Raw genomic sequence first — 19,775 nt, 5'->3', positions numbered from 1 at the left:
AGATGGAAAGATGCTTAACATGGCTAGCCATTAGGAAAATGATAACCAAAACTACAATGAGCTATCACTCCATATCCACTAAGAAGACTACTAAAAGAGACAGATAATAACAAGTGTTGGCAAGGATGTAGACAAACTAGAACTCTCATGCATTGCTAGTAGAAATGTAAAATGGTACAGCCCCTTTGGAAAACAGTTCCTCCAGAGTTTAAACATAGAGTTGCCAATTAACCCAGAAATTCTAATTTTAGGTGTATAACCAAGAGTAATGAAAACATGTATCTATACAAAATCTTGTACACAAATATTCATAGCATCATTATTCATAATTGCCAAAAATGGAAACAACTCAAACATTCACAAAACTAATGCATTAGTAAATAAAATGCTGTATATCAATACACTGACAAAAAGAAAAAAATGGAGAAAATAAAGTACTGATACATACCACAACAGAAATGACCCTTGAAAACATTATGTTAAGTCATGAAAATCTAGCCACAAAAGACCACATATTATATGGTTACATTTACATGAAAAGTCCAGAACACACAAATCTATAGGGACAAAAAGTAGATTACTGGTTGCCTAGGGCTGGCAGAGATGGGGGAGTTGAGGAAGGGGGATTTCATTTTGGGGGTGATGATAATGTTCTAAAATTGACTGTGGTCATGGACAACTCTGTGATTTTACTAAAAATGATTGAATTGCTCACTTCAAATGGGTGAGTGTACACTTACATGATTTATATGTCAATGACATTATTACAAAACAATATGATTCCTATGCCAAAAAGCAAGTTTCTAAATATGTAAAACAAAACAAAGCAAAAGGTTGGTAAAATATATTTTCAGACATACAAAAGCTAAAAGAATTCAATAGTACCATATCTACACTGCAAGAAATGTTGAAATCTTTCTTTCAGCAGAAAGAAAAAGTTAGATGAAAATCTGTGGTGGTTCAGTTGCTAAGTTGTGTCCAACTCTTGCGACCCCATGGACTATAACCCTCCAGGCTCCTCGGTCCATGGGATTCTCCAGGCAAGAATACTAGAATGGGTTACCATTTCCTTCTCCGGGGGATCTTCCCAACCCAGGAGTCGAACCCGGGTCTCCTGCATTACAGGCAGATTCTTTACCGACTGAGCTACAAGGGAAGCCCCTAGATGAAAACCTGAATCTGCACAAAAAATTAAGGATACAAGAAATGAATGTGTGCATGCTCAGTCATGTTCAACTCTTTGCGATCCCATGGACTATAGCCTGCCAAGCTCCTCTGTCCATGGAATTTATCCTGGCAAGGATACTGGAGTGTTTTGCTATTTCCTCCGCCAGGGAATAATGCTGACCCAGGGATCAAACTCGCATCTCCTGTATCTCTTGCACTACAGGCAGATTCTTTACTCCTGAGCCACCAGGGAAGCCCCCTATAAGAAATGTATATATGTGGGCAAATGTAAAATATATTTGTTTAAAATATAAAATATTTTTTTCTTAGTTCAAAAAAATCTCTTTAAAAGGTAATTAACCATTTGAAGTAAAAATAGTAATGCTATAGTGTGATGTTTATACGTATGTACAGATAAAATGGATGACCACGAGCATATAAAAGCAAGAGAGGTAAAATGGAAGTATACTGTTGTAAAGACCTAAAACAGTAAGAGAAGCGATAAAATACCACATGGGGGTATACCATAATAAGTTAAAGATGAATATTATGAACTTCATAACAACAGCGGCTTCCCTGGTAGCTCAGCAAGAATCCACATGCAATGCAGGAGATCCCAGTTCGATTCCTGGGTTGCGAAGATCCCCTGGAGAAAGAAAGGCTACCTACACCAGTATTCTTGGGCTTCCCTGATGACTCAGACGGTAAAGAATCCACCTCCAGTGCAGGAGACCTGGGTTTGATCCCCGGGTGGGGAAGATCCCCTGGAGGAGGGCATGGCAACCCACTCCAGTATTCTTGCCTGGAGAATCCCCATGGACAGAGGAGACTGGTGAGCTACAATCCATGGGGTCACAAAGAGTTGGACATGACTGAGTGACTAAACACATTATAAACTTTATGACAATAATAATAATAGCAACAAAACCACAAAGAGGTATAAGTAAGCCAACAAAAGAGACGACAGATTCTCAATTAATCTAATGGGAGATAGAAAAAAGAGAAAAGGAGAACAAAGAACAGATGAGACAGAATGCAAATAGAAAGACCATAGATTTAAATCTAATCGCTTCAGTCGTGTCCAACTCTGTGCGACCCCATAGATGGCAGCCCACCAGGCTCCCCCGTCTCTGGGATTCTCCAGGCTAGAACACTGGAGTGGGTTGCCATTTTCTTCTCCAATGCATGAAAGTGAAAAGTGAAAGTGAAGTTGCTCAGTCATGTCCAACTCCTAGGGACCCCATGGACTGCAGCCTACCAGGTTTCTCCATCCATGGGATTTTCCAGGCAAGAGTACTGGAGTGGGTTGCCATTGCCTTCTCCATTCATCAATAATCATATTAAATATAAATAGTCTAAACATGCCTATCAAAAAATACAGATTTTCAGATTTCATTTTAAAAAATCAAGATTCAACTATATGCTTCTTATAAGAACACACACTTTAAGTAGAGGGCACAAATAGGTTTAATTTTTTAAAAAAAGATGAATCAAGCTAACACTAATCTAAAGGAAGCTGGAGTAGCCACATGATTATCAGACAAAGCAGATTTCACAGCAGAGAATATTACCAGGTATAAAGGAAGTTGTTTAATAATTTTAAAGAAGCTAACTCATCAAGAGGATATAATAATTTTCATAGCTTACCTTAATAAGAAAACTTCAAAATATATAAAGCAAAATCAGAATTTATAGGAGAACTGCACAAATCTATAATTATTTTTGGAGATTTCAGAGGTCCTCTCTCCCTCAATGATAGACAGAATAATTAGACAGAAAGTCAGTAAAGATATAGAAGACTTAAACAATACAATCAGTTTAGTTGACCTGACTGATATCTATCTATGGGGGCTAAAACACTACCTCAAAACAGCAGAATATACATTTCTTCTTCAAGTGTTTGTGGAATATTTACCATGATATTGTGGGCCAAGGAACAATACATTTTAAAAAATTTGAAACATACGAAATATGTTTGTTGATCACATGGAACTGAAGTATCAAAATATAGAAATTAAAGTATAGAAATCAATAACAAAAGGTCTCCAAATTCTGGAATCTAAATAACAAACTTGAAAAAGAAAATAACAAGCTTTTAAATAATCCATGAGTCAAAGAAAAAATCTAATAGAAAATTAGAAAGTATTTCATAGTGAATGAAACTGAAACCACAACATATCAAAATTGGTGAAATGTTACTAAAATACTGCTTAGAGGGAAACTTATATCCTTAAATATTTATGTTAGAAAACCAGAAAGGTCTCATATCCATAACTTCACCTTCTACCTTAAGAAACTTGAAAAAGAAAAACAAATTAAAGCCCAAGTATGCATAAGAAAGGAACTAATAAAGATAAAATCAGAAATCAATAAAATAGCAAAAAGAAAATAGAGAAAATCAATGAAACAAAAGCTGACTTTGAGAATTCCAATAAAACTTACAAACCTCTAGTCAGATTGATCTGAAAAAATAAAGAAATGACACCAATTGCCACTATCAGAAATGACACAGAACATATAACTACAGATCCTACAGACATTAAAAGAATATCAAGGGAACATTATCAACAACTTTATGCCAATAAATGATAAAACTATGATAAAATGCATGAAGTCTTTGAAAAACACAGAGTGCCAAAGCTCACTTTAAACAAAGATAATCTGAACAACCCTGTTTTTATTTATTAAAGAAATTAATTGGTATTCTTGCCTGGAGAATCCCATGGGCAGAGGAGCCTGGAGGGCTGCAGTCCATGGGGCCGCGGTCAGACACAACTGAAGTGACTGAGCACACACATGGGGAAAATACTTTCCAACAAAGAAATCTCCATACCCATATAGCTTCACTAGTGACTTCCACCAAACATTAAAGAAAAAAGTAATATCGGTTGTATACTACAAACTTCTCCAGGAAACTGAAGAGAGTGAAATATGTCCAAACCCATTCTAAGTAATTTATCATATTAATATCAAAAAAAGCAATATGATCATCTCAATAGATACCAAAAATATTTGGTGAAATCTTATATCCATTCTTGATAAAAATTCTTAGCACCTTGGAAATACTGGTGTTCCTTAGAGATATCGTGAGTTTGTTTCCAAACAATGGCAATAAGCAAATATCACAAAGAAGCAAGTCACACATATACCAGTTTTATTGGTTTTCCAGTGTGTCTACAAGTTATGTTTATACTAAACTGTAGTCTATTAAGTGTGCAATAGCATCATGTCTAAAAAATGTGTATTACTTTAAAAAGGCTTTATTGATTAAAAATAATAACCATCTTATGAGCCTTCAATGAGTCATCATAATAATAGCAATGATTATTGATCACAAATCACCATAACAATATAATAATGAAAAAGTTTGAAGTACTGTAAGAATTACCAAAATGTGTCAGAGACATGAAGTGAGCAAAGGCTGTCAGAAAAATGGAGCTGATAGATTTGCTCCACAAAGGGCTGCCACAAAACTTAAATTTGTAAGACAGATAGTATATGGCAAAGCAATAATGAAGAGTGCAATAAAACCAGGAATGCCTGTAGAGGAAACTCTCTCAATTTGATAGAGGGCTTGTACAAAAGAAACCTATGCTAGTGTCAGTTTTATTGATCAAAAATCGAAGACTTTCCTTTAAAGATCAGGAAGAAGTCAAGGAGGTCTGCTCTTACCATATCTAGTCCACATTGTATTGAAGCAGTGGAAAAGGCAAGCAGAACATAAAAGGCATAAAATTCAGAAAGGATGAAGTTAAATTTGCAGACAAATTTCTAGAGTATCCTAAGAAATCTACAAAAAGCTACTAGAATTAAGAAGTTTGCAAAGTTTCCAAAAACAAGAACAGTATGCAAAAATTAATTGTGCTGCTATATGCCAGCAGTGAACAATCAGAATGTGAAATTAAAACTACAATACTTTTTACAATAGCACCTGAAATAAAATATTTTGGGGTAAATCTGACTAAAGATGTGAAAGAACTGAATATTAAAGAGTATAAACTACTATTGATGAAAATTAAATTTAAAAAACGAGAGTTAAACCATATTCATGGGCTGTAAGACTTAATATTATAATAATATCCACTTTACTTAAGTTGATCTATGAATTTAATGAAATTCTAATCAAAATCCCAGCAGGTTTCTTTGTAGAAATCAATGAGCTAATTATAAGATTTATGTGGAAATGCAAAGGATATGGGCTTCCTGGGTGGCGCTAGTGGTAAAGAACCTGCCTGCAAATGCAGGAGACACAGGAGATGAGAGTTAAATTCCAAGGTCAGGAAGAATCCCTTGGAAGAGGACACGGCAACCCACTCCACTAATCTTGCCTGAAGAATCCCATGGACAGAAGAGCGTGGCATTCATAGGGTTGCAAAGAGTCAGACACAACTGAAGTGACTTAGCATGCAAGCACTCAAAGGACATAGACTAGCCTTGAAAAAGAGAAAGCTGAGAAGTTACACTACCTTTTTAAAGACTTACTGTAGTTACATTAATTATAATAATGTGATACTGGTATAGCTCAGTTCAGTTCAGTTGCTCAGTTGTGTCTGACTCTTTGCAACTCCACAAACCGTAGCACGCCAGGCCTCCCTGTCCATCACCAACTCCCGGAATTTACCCAAACCCATGTCTACTGAGTTGGTGAGGCCACCTAACCATCTCATCCTCTGTTGTGCCCTTCTCCTCCTGCCTTCAATCTTTCCCAACATCAGGGTCTTTTCAAATGAGTCACCTCTTCGTATCAGGTGGCCAAAGTACTGGAGTTTCAGCTTCAACATCAGTCCTTCCAATGAACACCCAGGACTGATCTCCTTTAGGATGGACTGGTTGGATCTCCTCGCAGTCCAAGGGACTCTCAAGAGTCTTCTCCAACACCACAGTTCAAAAGCATCAGTTCTTTGGTGCTCGGCTTTCTTTATAGTCCAACTCTCACATCCATACATGACCACTGGAAAAACCATAGCCTTGACTAGACAGACCTTTGTTGGCAAAGTAATGTCTCTGCTTTTGAATATGCTATCTAGGTTGGCCATAACTTTCCTTCCAAGGAGTAAGCGTCTTTTAATTTCATGGCTGCAATCACCATCTGAAGTGATTTTGGAGCCCCCCCAAAATAAAGTCAGCCACTGTTTCCCCTGTTTCCCCATCTATTTGCCATGAAGTGATGGGACTGGATGCCATGATCTTCGTTTTCTGAATGTTGAGCTTTAAGCCAACTTTTTCACTCTCCTCTTTCACTTTCATCAAGAGGGTCTTTAGTGCTTCTTTACTTTCTGCCATAGGGTGGTGTCATCTGCATATCTGAGGTTATTGATATTTCTCCCAGCAATCTTTATTCCAGCTTGTGCTTCCTCCAGCCCAGTGTTTCTCATGATGTACTCTGCATATAAGTTAAATAATATACAGCCTTGACGTACTCCTTTTCCTATTTGGAACCAGACTGTTGTTCCATGTCCAGTTCTAACTGTTGCTTCCTGACCTGCATACAGGTTTCTCAAGAGGCAGGTCAGGTGGTCTGGTATTCCCATCTCTTTCACAATTTCCCACAGTTTATTGTGATCTACACAGTTAAAGGCTTTGGCATAGTCAATAAAGCAGAAATAGATGTTTTTCTGGAACTCTCTTGCTTTTTCGAAGATCCTATAAGCAGACCACATAGGTCCACAGGACAGAATATTCTAGAAATAAATCCACACATATAGAGGCAATTGATTTTCAACAAACATGGCAAGGCAGTTCAGTGGGAAAATGTTAATCTTTACAATAAATGGCGCTGGAACAATTGAATAGCCATTGGTTAAAAAAAAAACAATCAACCTCAACCCTTACTACATACCATATACAAAAACTGATTGGAAATAGATCACTGACCTAAATGTAAGAATAACTTCTTGAAGAGACTATAGGAGAAAATGTTTGCGACCTTGGATTTACTAAAACTGAAAAAATACACACAAAACCCATAAACTCTAAAATAAAGAAATTAATATGGGGTTTAGAAAAGTAAAAACATTTGCTCTCATTTCTATTAATATATTCTCAGTTATTAAAAATGGAAAGGTAAACCGCAGACTGGGAGAAAATATTTGCAAAGCATGTATCATGTATTCAACAGAGAACTTGTATCTAGAATATATAAATACTATAACATTAATAACAATAAAAACAACCCAATTTGAAAAAAGTGGGTCAAAGATTTGAACAGATACTTTACTAAACAAGATACAAATGTGGCAAATATGTACAAGAAAAGATTCTCAGTATCATCAGTCATTGTGCTCAGTAGCCAGTTTCAGTTGTGTCTAAGCCTGCAGGTTCAGAGGAGGCAATGGCACCCCACTCCAGTACTCTTGCCTGGAAAATCCCATGGACGGAGGAGCCTGGTGGGCTGCAGTCCTGGGGTCGTCAAGAGTCGGACATGACTGAGCGACTTCACTTTCACTTTTCACTTTCCTGCATTGGAGAAGGAAATGGCAACCCAATCCAATGTTCTTGCCTGGAGAATCCCAGGGACGGGGGGAGCCTGGTGGGCTGCTGTCTATGGGGTCACACAGAGTCGGATACGACTGAAGCGACTTAGCAGCAGCAAGCCTGCAGGTTCCTGTGTCCATGGAATTTTCCAAGCAAGAATACTGGAAGAGGTTGTCATTTCCTTCTCCAGGCTGTCTTCCCGACCCAAGGATTGAACCTGCAGCTCCTGCATTAGTGGGCAGATTCCTCACCAACTACACCACCTGGGAAGCCCCATCAGTCATTAAAGTGACGTGAAGTCGTTCAGTTGTGTCTGACTCTTTGTAACCCCATGGACGTAGCCTACCACGCTCTCCGCCCATGGGATTTTCCAGGCAAGAGTACTGAGGTGGGTTGCCATTTCCTTCTTCAGAGGATCTTCCCGACCCAGGGATCGAACCTGGGTTTCCCGCATTGTAGGCAGACGTTTTACCGTCTGAGCCACCAGGGAAGAGTCTCATTAGTCATTCAGATCAGATCAGTCGCTTAGTCGTGTCCGACTCTTGGCAGCACGCCAGGCCTCCCTGTCCATCACCAACTTCCGGAGTTCACTCAGACTCACGTCCATCGAGTCAGTGATGCCATCCAGCCATCTCATCTTCTGTCGTCCCCTTCTCCTCCTGCCCCCAATCCCTCCAAGCATCAGAGTCTTTTCCAATGAGTCAACTCTTCGCATGAGGTGGCCAAAGTACTGGAGTTTCAGCTTTAGCATCATTCCTTCCAAAGAAATCCCGGGGCTGATCTCCTTCAGAATGGACTGGTTGGATCTCCTTGCAGTCCAAGGGACTCTCAAGAGTCTTAAAACCATAATGAGATATTACTGCACATCCACTAGATGGCTAAAATTAAAAAGATTGATCATAATAAATGCTGCCAAGGATGAAGATAATTGGATTTCTCATTACATTGCTGGTTCTAATTTAAAATGATTCAACCCCTTTGGAAAACAGTGTGGCAGTTTCTTTAAAAATTATGCCTATCATACAAATGCAGTCTTTCCACTCCTGGGTATTCACTCAAGAGAAATAAACATATCCACACCAAGACTTGTTCACAAATGTTCATGGTGGCTTCACTGGTAACAGTGAAAACCAAAACAAACAAACAAAAACACAGCTGTCCTTTCACAGGTAAATAGATGTTAAAGTTTGGAATATTGCTCAGCAATACTAAGGAACTATAGATACTAGCAACAGCAAAGAGATTCTGAGTGAAATAACCCCGATCCAAAAAATAATACACATTGTAAAACTGCATTTAAATAAAATTCTAGACAATTCAGACTAACCTATGACAGTGGTTGCTTGATGATAGAGCAGGGAGGGTAGGGATGGGCATAAAGAAGCATAGGAGAAAAGAAGACAGTGATGAAACCTAAACTTCTGGATTGAAATGATCCTATTAAAAAGTAGTGGGATTCTGTATAGTGGACACCTCTATACATAAAATAGATAACTAATAAGAACATACTGTAAAGCACATGAAACTCCACTCAGTACTCTGTAATGGTCTATGTGAGAAAAGAATCTAAAAAAGAGTGGATATATGTATGCTGCTGCTAAGTCGCTTCAATCGTGTCCGACTCTGTGTGACCCTAGAGATGGCAGCCCACCAGGCTCCCCCGTCCCTGGGATTCTCCAGGCAAGAACACTGGAGTGGGTTGCCATTTCCTTCTCCAATGCATGAAAGTGAAAAGTGAAAGGGAAGTCGCTCAGTTGGGTCCGACTCTTAGGATATATGTATATGTATTACTGAATCATTTTGCTGTACATCTGAAACTAACACAGCATTGTAAATCAGCTATACTTCAATAAAAAATCTTAAAACAAGAGTAGTGGGAGATAATTTGGGTGGTGAGGGTAAATCAGATTATTAAAGATTATTAATCAAGCACAGTAATTTAGATTTAGAGTGAAAAACAGAAAGCTATCAGACTTTCAGTAAATGGATCATATAACTGAAATGGAACTTAAGCAGTATCCTGTCTGAAAGCCAAAGAGAATTGAAGATTTCCATTGGGAACGGCCAGTAGAGTTAAATTATTTTCCTACAATTAAAAAGCCACGTCAAAGTCCTGTCAAAGGGTATATTCTCCTGGGAGTGAGTCATATACAAGGCAAGGTCTTCTATCAGCATGTACTATTTGTCTAGTCCTGACAAATATTATTACCATTTCTACTGAACAAAGAAAGAAACTCAAACACATGAAATTGCCTGGAGAATATAGGCTTATATAGAAGTTCCTGTTTCCGGGTCTGCCTGATTTACTTTGGCACTATCTTCATAGAAGCCAAATATTTGGTGCTTTGAACAAATACCAGGGTGAGGCCTGTACAGCACAATTTCCACAGTGTAGACTGTTTGGCTTATCCATTTACAGTTTTCAGATAGGGATTACTTCCTTACTGGGACAATTAGCAGACACAGAGAATGGAGTCAAAAGCATTAAAATATATCAGAAGTTTAACTGTATGACCCTAGGCAAGCTGCTAACTTTTTTGAGGCTTAGAGTTCTTGTGTATAACATTGGGGCTCATGGTAAAACCTCATAATGTTTCTATACGAATAAATGGGATAACATATTATGAAGTTGTCCATTTATGTTGTTTAAATAAACAGCAGAGTCTCAGGCTCTTACAGCCAATAGGGATGGTTGATGATACAAGAAAGTGAAGTCGCTCAGCTGTGTTCGACTCTTTGTGACCCCATAGACTGTAGCCTACCACACTCTCCGTCCATGGGATTTTCCAGGCAAGAGTACTAGAGTGGGTTGCCATTTCCTTCTCCAGAGAATCTTCCCGACCCAGGGATCGAACCTGGGTTTCCCGCATTGTAGGCAGACACTTTACTGTCTGAGCCACCAGGGAAGAGTTTCAGCAAATCAATGACTTTGTCACAGAGGAGACACTTTTTGATAGTACCTATCCTGGAAACTGCTCCTTTGTTACTAAAAGATAGCATGGAGGGTTATAACTCCCTCCAAAATATGCTTGTGAGGTCAAAAGTGCCTCCTGGAAGGAGACGCTGAGAACTGAGAGGGAGAAAATATGGTTTTGATGAAACATATAACCACAGCAGACTTGTTACAGATCATACACAGTAATTTCCAAACTCCTCTTGGTAGAAATGGTACTAACCTCCCAGTTGAGAAACACTGCTTATAACTTTTTCTAAAATCTGACCAGTTAATAAAGCACCTGTGGTGGTGAAAATTCTGTATTTCGTAGTTTCTCTTAGCTGTAAAATAAAAAAAATCAATCTAAGAAAAAAAACATATATAAGTTTCTCTTAGCTGTAAAATAAAATTATAATATCAATCTAAGAAAAAAATATATGTTTCTCTTAGCTGTAAAATAAAATTATAATATCAATCTAAGAAAAAAAAATATATGTTGTTGTTTAGTTGCAAAGTTGTATCCAGCTCTATTGAGACCCCCATGGACTGTAGCCCACCAGGCTCCTCTGGATTTCCCAGGCAAGAATACTGGAGCGTGTTGCCACTTTCTTCTCCAGGGGATCTTCCTGACCCTGGGATCAAACCCACGTCTCTTCCAATTCTCCTGCATTGCAAGCGGGTTCTTTATCACTGAGCCACCTGGGAAGCCCTGTATATATCACTGAAGCTAATACTACCTTAGTAGATATATTACACGTCTGAATTTGTATTACTCTTCTCTGAGAGGGGTCTTATATTGTTGTGCTTCCACACTCCCACAGTTGTTTCCTCTTCTGTACTATCTTATCCTGAATTTAAAACTGAATTGGTTTTTTTTTTTTTCCCTTTGTATTGGGAGTCAAATCATGGATATATTTAAATTATCGGGAATATTGTAGAGGAATTTTTCCCTTTATTCGTAACAAAAGAACATATTTCTGAACTAAAACTTAGGCAAATGTAGGCTAACAGGCAGTAGGTACAATTATTTGGATAATAATTAAGTGGGAATTCACTGGTGGTCCAGTGGTTAGGACTCGGCAGGTACGTTTACTGCCATGGCCCAGGTTCAATTCTTGGTCAGAGAACTAAGATTCCATGTCAAGTTTTCTAAACTATGCAGTTTTGTTGCATGTTTTCCAGGTGATTTGAACCCTTTTGAATGCCCTGATGTTTCCGGCGCTTAGAGGAAGTGCTCACCAGCCAGCTGGTTTTGTGGAAACTTCCATCTCTATCCTACTTTCCCACAGAAAACCAACACAGAGAGAATAGCTCCTGATTGGTTCTGTCTCTCATTATTGACTTATTTTCAGCAAATATGTTTCTCCAACTTGTGTAGCTAATAATGGAAATAATCTGGTAGTCTGTCAGAGAAAAAAAGAAAGATATCAGTTAACTTCCTCCCTTTTATCTACTGTTGCCTTGAGTTGACTGATAACTTTAAGTTGTCAAAAATTTCTTCCCCATTTTTGTGGGAGCATGAATTTCCAGCCAGGTAAAACCCATTTTAGGTTGGTTTGGGTGAAATTACACCTCACAGCAAGGGAAGAAATGTAGCCAAACCAAATCTTTATATTAGAAACTTACTTTCAACACTTACTTCTTAGTAAGTTCGTTAACCCTCGTCATGAAAAGTGACTCCAGACGGGTGCACACCTCCCTTAAATTTGGGGGAAGCAGTCAGTCATTTCAATTCAAAGCTAAACCTTAAATAAAAGAAAAAAAAAAAATTTCCAGGACGCAGTTAAAAGGCTATGCAGATTTATCTTGGCCACGCCTCCAGGCTCGCTGCGCGCACCCGCGAGCCAAGCAGTAACTGAAAGGTCGTCATACGGGGAACTACTCGGATAAAGTGACGTTCTGCTTTTTTTGACTGTTACCCTTATCCAATGGCACCCCACTCCAGTACTCTGGCCTGGAAAATCCCATGGATGGAGGAGCCTGGTAGGCTGCAGTCCATGGGGTCGCTAAGAGTTGGACACGACTCAGCGACTTCACTTTCACTTTTCACTTTCCTGCATTGGAGAAGGAAATGGCAACCCACTCCAGTGTTCTTGCCTGGAGAATCCCAGGGACGGGGGAGCCTGGTGGGCTGCCGTCTATGGGGTCGCACAGAGTCGGACACGACTGAAGCGACTTAGCAGCACCCTTATCCAGCCGGCCTCCCCTTGCATTAATCTTCTTTTACAATTAAAGTCTCTCATTTTTCCCGCTGAGACAAACCAAGCTGTAAACCTGAGACCCATCCAATGGGAAGGCGGCAATCCACGGCCACTTCCGGGTTATTTCCGGGGTCGAGGCTGCTCCACCGCCCAATCGAGAGTTAGGGGCGGGGCTGCGTCTGCGCGTCTCCAGAGCGCTGGAGGCCAGTTTTGCAAGCTTGTTCTCAAAACTTACTTGTTTCGCGTTGTGTGAGGGTTTCCTCCCTCTGGTCCGGAGTCAGAAGACATTTGGTATCACAGAAAAATTCTGGCTTCAGGCAGGTAAGTCCCGCGGTTGTCGTTACTGCCTGCGTTCACGTGAAAGAGGAAGGCCTACCCTAGGCTTCACCAGTGTTCTTATATTTTCTCTTTTACTCTGAAACGGGTTCCGCGGGCAAGGCTGAAGGCGTGGAGCTGCTTTGGTTACCGTGACAACTACACGACGCCTAAATGGCTTTAGAATTTGGGTTGGGAGAGCTTCTTCTGGAAGGACTCAACGTGTGAGTCGGGTTCAAAACTCATGTTACTTCAAACACGTGCTTTTAATCTGATTTTGAAAGGTTTGTTCGGTTGATGATGTGGAGAAGCCAAATTTGAGGCAAGATTACTAGTTGGAAAGCTCATGCAGTAATCTAGACACAGTTTGAAGGAGTCCCCAGCTGGGGGAGTGGTGTGGAGTTGCGGAGTTTGGCGAAGATGGGAGAAGTACTAGCAGGTAGTACCTGCAGGACCTAAATTGGGTATGTGGAAGGACGTAGAGGAGTCCTGAGCATCTTGAGGATTGAGTCTAAACTCAGCTTGGCACAAAGCTGTTTTTGTAGATTCTCTTCCCGCCATCTGCTTTCCGCCTCCCTCTTCCACGAACACCCCAAACTCTGTTCATGTCAGTTGTGTTTGGGAACACATTCTAGTTCCCAGAATATTGTCCTCACTTTTTTGTGACATTGGTCCAGGTTACAAAGTTTCACTGAGCCCTTCAGTTTTTTCAACTACTCACCTCCAGATTTCTGTAAGGATTAAATTAGATGCTTTGTAGGCTTGGTGTATCAGAGAAGACGATGGCACCCCACTCCAGTACTCTGGCCTGGAAAATCCCGTGGATGGAGGAGCCTGGTAGGCTGCAGTCCATGGGGTCGCTAAGAATCGGACACGACTGAGCGACTTCACGTTCACTTTTCACTTTCATGCACTGGAGAAGGAAATGGCAACCCACTCCAGTGTTCTTGCCTGGAGAATCCAAGGGACGGGGGGAGCCTAGTGGGCTGCTGTCTCTGGGGTCACACAGAGTCGGACACGACTGAAGTGACTTAGCAGCAGCAGCAGGCTTGGTATATAGAGAGGACTCAATGAGAATGATAATTACTACTGTTGTTATTGTATTTCTCATATTGTCTTATTATACATCATTTGTGCTTCCCCGGTGGCTCAGTGATAAAGACTTTGCCTTGCCATTGCAGGAGATGAAAGAGATGCAGGTTTGATCCCTGAGTCAAGAAGATGTCCTGGAGTAGGAAATGGCAACCCTCTCTAGTATTCTTGCCTGGAAAATCCCATGGACAGAGGAGCCTGGCAGGCTATACCCCTTGGGGTCCCAAAGAGTTGAACACGACTGAGCAATCACCTTTACCTCATACATCATTTATATGTTTCTTCCTCTATATTAGTTTTTCTTTTTTAAATTAAAGAGTTAGTATCTTATCTATCCTTGTCTCTTCTTGAAATATAGTAGTATTTGAAGTAGTCAATAGTTTTTAAATGGGTCATTCATTTTGGCTGCTGCTGACATAATTAAATTCATTTTTTTAAAGGAACTACCAGGTGCTGTTAATTTTGTTGATCATTGGTATTTATTAGATAAAAGTGGCTGTCTTTCTGTATAATTCAGAAACCTGTGGATTAAGATGTACAGAAAGTAACTGATATTTTCAGTCTGGAATAGATATGAGTGATTTCAGTGAAGAATTGATAAGACCCACGACAGAGGATGAACAGGGAGAACCGTGTGTGCGCTCTGGTTCAGGAATGTGTTTCCCTTGGCTCCAGAAGCATATAGAATCCATAGGTAAGTAAAATAACGTATAACCATTTCAGCTTTAATGAAGTAGATGATAAGATTCAATATGGATACAAAATCAGATAGCCAAGCTGGTTCAATTTTCAAGATAAGAATATATGAGGATTTTTTTTAAGGCAGTTAATAAAAAAGACACAGGAAAAAAATATTATTTTTTTCTCATAGAATTCTTTGAATTAATAACAGTCTGTATTGTGGTCGATACCCTTTTTTTTTTTCTTCCAGTAACTCTTCTGAGCATTTTACTATATCCCTGGCATTGGCTTAATACTGGGGACAGATTTGTTGAAGAAGATAAGATCTCTGCTATTGAGGAATACATACCAGAAATTTCTGTTGAATTGCATTGAAATAAGCCCTAATAGAATTATCTATAGTAGATTTTAGGAAAAGACTATTTTCTTCTTTGTTCCTCTAATGTAGAAAAAAACAAGTTGTTCTATGGGATAATTCCTTATTAGAATATATTTTTAAAAAATCAGTTATCTGTATGTTGTCATGAACTAGCACTTTTCTAATTATTCACAAATATATCTTTCTTAGCCTAGCTTTCTTTCCCCTTGATTGTGAGTCCCTGGCTGCTAGAATTTAGCTCTTATTTATTTTTTAACCTGAATATTATCTATTTAATTATCTCAGTAAATTAGTTCTCAGTAAATATATGTACCAGGCATTTTACAGATGAGGGAACTTAATTTCAAAGAAGTTAAAATTCTAAATGCTGGTATCAGGAGTCAAACCCAGGCCTATCTGATCTCAAAATCTGCTTTGAGATACATATGTTTAAAAAAAGGGAAAAGTGCCTAGCATAGAGCCTTGTGCGTAGTGAGTGTTGAAAATGTAATAATTTATTGCCTCTTTCCTCATTTTATTTTTACTGGATTAATATACATGGTTTGAGTCAGGTTTCAATGAATGGAACTTCAGAGAGGGTGTTTCCTTGCCCCTGTGGGGAACTATTAATAGTAATCTAGTTTCTGCTAGTTACTGCATACCTGGGCATGTGTCTGTCAACAGTGTTCTATGGAGAGCTTGAGTCAGTCCATAAACAAGTAGGTTTAAGACCAGAATTTACATACTTAAAAATGTTTCATCTTTTATGGATAGCCTGTTAAACCCCAAATATTAATACTTTCGTCTGCTATGAGAATATAGTTGCAGATAATATTGATGTTTTATTGGTAATTAACCACAATAGGAAAACCTAGTTGCCTAACAATTATTTACTTTTTATTCTTTTAAATTTCTTTGGGTGTTTTGAAGGGTGTGTCCCCCAGAATAAAAACTTTGAAGGTGGGCACCCTATGGTGAGTACCTAGACTAGTGCTTGACCATGGCAGTGCTCAAAAAATACTTGTTGACAGGCTGATGAGTTTCTAGGTTCTCTCAAAGGAATTAGAAATTAGGTTGCTGACACTAGTTCTTTACTGTATCTCATTCCATCAAATATATTTTCCTTGATAGTTATTCTTCAAGTTTATCAGCGACAAATAACATTATGTTTTGCTTACGAAAAATGCTATTCTTTGAGCTGTTCCTGAGATAATTAGGCTCAGATGTAAGATAGGAGGGGCATTGCCCAAGGATTTTTGTATCCTCGTCTAAAGTCAATTTCCAGTCTGAGCTGTGAAAACTAGAGGTATAACAGAAGGGAGTTTGGCCTGAGATCAGTTTTCCTTTAGATGAATAAATGAGGTTTTAGGGAAGAAGCATTTTGTCAGTTTCTTGGCCTAGCTGCCTGGTGTTGCTGCTGATATCCTAGGAACTTGGCTGTAGATCCTGTTAAATGCAGCTTCTAATTCAGAGAGGTAGGCAGGGCATAGTATTCCGGATTTCTAATAAGCTCTCTGGTGGTGTTAGGACTACATCTGGATCCCTGGGTGATTTGTATATACATTTAAAAAGTTGGAGAAGCACTAGTCAAAAGAAGTAGTCTACTTTTTTTTTCCCCTAAAAAATTAGGTACTATCTTGCACCATTTTAATGTGCCATCTAAAAATTGCATCATAAGTTTGGTAGTTCCAAAAGGCATAATTTTCAGCATATATTGGCACTTTCAAATGAAATTATTATATGACTTAAACACACATATTTGGTGAGACTTCCTGGGTGCAGTGGTTAAGACTCTATGCTTCTACTTCAGGGATGCAGGTTCAGTCCTTGGTGGAGAACTAGCATCCCACGTGCTGTGTAGAGCGGCCATAAATTAAAAAAATAATTGGTAGAGTCTAAATAGCTTAGGAATGTGATATCTTTTATCATCCGTTTTGTGTTTATGAAAAAGCTTTTAATAGATGGAAATTTTATATTGTTGCTTTATTCTTCCATAAAGTATGTATCCACATTTAATTTTTGCTAATATCCTGTAAAGTTTTTAACTATTAAAATTTCTTCTGGATTGAAACATTATTATAATTAATTTTTTACACAGCTGATTAAAATAATGTATTACTTTTTTGGTTAAATTTTAAGTGTTAAATGTAAATTTTTATTGCTTATTTATCTCAATAAAATGGATAAGGATATCACTTTTTTCCAATTCTTATATCTGTGGATGAATATTATATATTTCTAGAATGAGAAAAGATTTAGCTTTAATTCTATTGTATATTTTAAAATAATTTTATTTACTTAATTTATTTTTGGCAGGGCTGGGTTTTCATTGCTTCGTAGGCTTTTCTCTTATTGGGGTCAGCAGACTTCTCGTTGCAGGTGGCTTCTCTTGTGGCTCCTGGGCTCTAGACCACAGGGTCAAAAGTTGTGGTTCACAGGCTTAGTTGCTCCACAGACTGTGGGATCTTCCTGGACCAGGGATCAAACCCGTGTTTCCTGCATTGGCAGGCAGATTCTTTACCACTGAGCCACCAGGGAAGCCCCTGTATTTTGTTTTAATTGGTGGAAATTCTGAGAAACTTTACTCACTTTAGTAAGTAGCTGGCAATGGATGGCGTTTAATTTTAGCAATGTATCAGGTCTTTGACTCCTCCTCACTCACTTGTGAAAAAATTACATAGTGTTCTAAAAAATTATTAGATTCTTCTATACTTTTGATAATTAAAGAACTAGAAATCACCTGACTTGCAAATGGATGTTAGAGTCATTCATTTTCTCAACACTAAACACTTGTATTTTCACCTTAAGGTAATATTAGAGTTATTTTGATGAAGCCTTGTCTATATGCACGGCTTTCTAGAAGATCAATTTTAGGAAAGAGTATGTGAGAAAGTTGAAGATGTGCAGGTTGATTGCTATAAAGCTATTTTTGCATGATACTTATTAATCTCTGTGTATTCCCAGGGGTGGGGTCTTCCCTGGTGGCTCAGACAGTAAAGAATCCTCTGCAGTGTGGGAGACCTGGGTTCGATCCCTGGATTGGGAAGATCCCCTGGAGAAGGGCATGGCAACCTATTCCAGTATTCTTTCCTAGAGAATCCCCATGGACAGAGGAGCCTGGCGGGCTACAGCCCATGGGGTCACAAAGAGTCAGACACATCTGAGTGACTAAGCATATTCCCAGGGGTGAGGGCTCCCCAACTGGAAGACTGCTGGCCCATAGGAGTCTTTAGTGGTGTGGGAAGGGAGGAAGAGGTGGCAATATGCAGCTTGTTGTCATAGATGAGGTTGTAACTAAGCACAAATCTTTTTTTTTTTTTTTTTTCATTTTTGAACAGTTTTTATGGCTGAGACACATATGGGATCTTAGTTGCCAGATCAGGGATTGAACCCATGCCCCCTGCATTGGAAGTGTGAGGTCTTAACCAGTGGACTGCCAGAAAAGTCCTAACCCTAATATTCTTAACATGAGGATTGTCAGTATTTTAGAGATACAAAATGAAAGTGGTCCATGAAAAATAAAAGTGCACCTCTTGGTGTTTTCAGAACATAGGTAGGAAAAAAGACAGTGCTTTCCTAGGATGACCCTGATGATTTTTACCCATTCTGAATACTTGGTATTTTGCACTGGGGGCCCTCTCTGAGAGATTCTTCCCAGACTGTTTAGTGCAAGGGTGAAAGGATAGTTGAATCAGATTTAAAGGAACTGGTGACCTTGGTAGCCCAAGAACATCAAATTAGACATCTCTTAAATAGAATTTTTTTTTTTCATTTGCCACAACTAGTTAAAATGATGTGGAAGAGTTGGTCTCAAGTGAAGCTAGCTTTGGTATTGGGGATGGGTTGGGTTAAGTAATACCTACTTGTTAAAATTGTGCTTATCAGAAGTAAGATTCTTGAATTGTTGATTTGAGGTCACTGGCTCAAGACTTTCCTCTTTAACCTTTATAGCCTCTGGAGGAAAACAGGAGAAAGATTTTGCTCAGACAACAAGCGCTTGTTTAAATTTTATCCAAGAAGCTCTGCTGAAGCACCAGTGGCAGCGAGCTGCAGAATACATGCACAGTTACCTTCAGGTTTTGGAAGATACGGATAGCAACAAAAGGCAGGGTGCACCCGAGGTAAGTGAAGTGTGAGTCCCCTGGAAGATAGCACAGAATCCTGGGAGTTTCTGCCTCTTGAACTCCACCCAGAACAGCTTTTGCAAGATCTCAAATTGAGTTTGTATCAAGACATTTTTTTTCATACTTCATTTTTCTATTATCATTTTAAGGAGACAAAAAATACTTTAACTCTGAATTCTCAGATTCCCAAATACTTATTCATTCATTTAAGTAATTCTTCCATCTTTCCCCATGTCCTTATGGTCCCCTTTCTATAGGATGGTTCCCATTTTCATGCAAACATGTCATTCTCTCTCCCACTTAATATCATCTCTTGACTTCTACTTCTTCCACAAGCTGTGCTCATTTCTCCCTTCTGCCTTTCAGCAGAACTCCTGGGAAGAGTTTATATATCTATTCGTTCCAAGCCCTCTTCAGTTAGACTCCCC

The 19,775-nt window shown here is 39.0% G+C and overlaps 1 protein-coding gene across 9 annotated transcripts in view; it reads left to right on the top strand.

Moving 5' to 3' along the window:
- The first annotated feature begins 12,931 nt into the window (after positions 1–12,931).
- The window catches only part of TAF1A (TATA-box binding protein associated factor, RNA polymerase I subunit A), a 32,154-nt gene continuing 25,310 nt past the window's right edge, over positions 12,932–19,775 (top strand). For 3 of the 9 annotated variants that reach the window (XM_027564499.1, XM_027564498.1, XM_027564500.1), the window contains exons 1-3: positions 12,932–13,098; positions 14,274–14,878; positions 19,175–19,344. In XM_027564499.1, the coding sequence (XP_027420300.1) occupies positions 14,758–14,878; positions 19,175–19,344 (291 nt within the window). In that variant the 5' untranslated portion in view covers positions 12,932–13,098; positions 14,274–14,757. Of the gene's footprint in view, positions 13,099–13,215; positions 13,317–14,273; positions 14,879–19,174; positions 19,345–19,775 lie in introns of those variants that run through there. The other 6 variants (XM_027564495.1, XM_027564496.1, XM_027564493.1 and 3 more) reach the window with 6 other exon arrangements.

Source organism: Bos indicus x Bos taurus, chromosome 16 (assembly GCF_003369695.1).
Source record: "Bos indicus x Bos taurus breed Angus x Brahman F1 hybrid chromosome 16, Bos_hybrid_MaternalHap_v2.0, whole genome shotgun sequence".
NCBI classification, from domain to species: Eukaryota; Metazoa; Chordata; class Mammalia; order Artiodactyla; family Bovidae; genus Bos; species Bos indicus x Bos taurus.
Note: the sequence above shows the minus strand (reverse complement) of the source record. Positions and strands in the feature narration are given on the sequence as shown.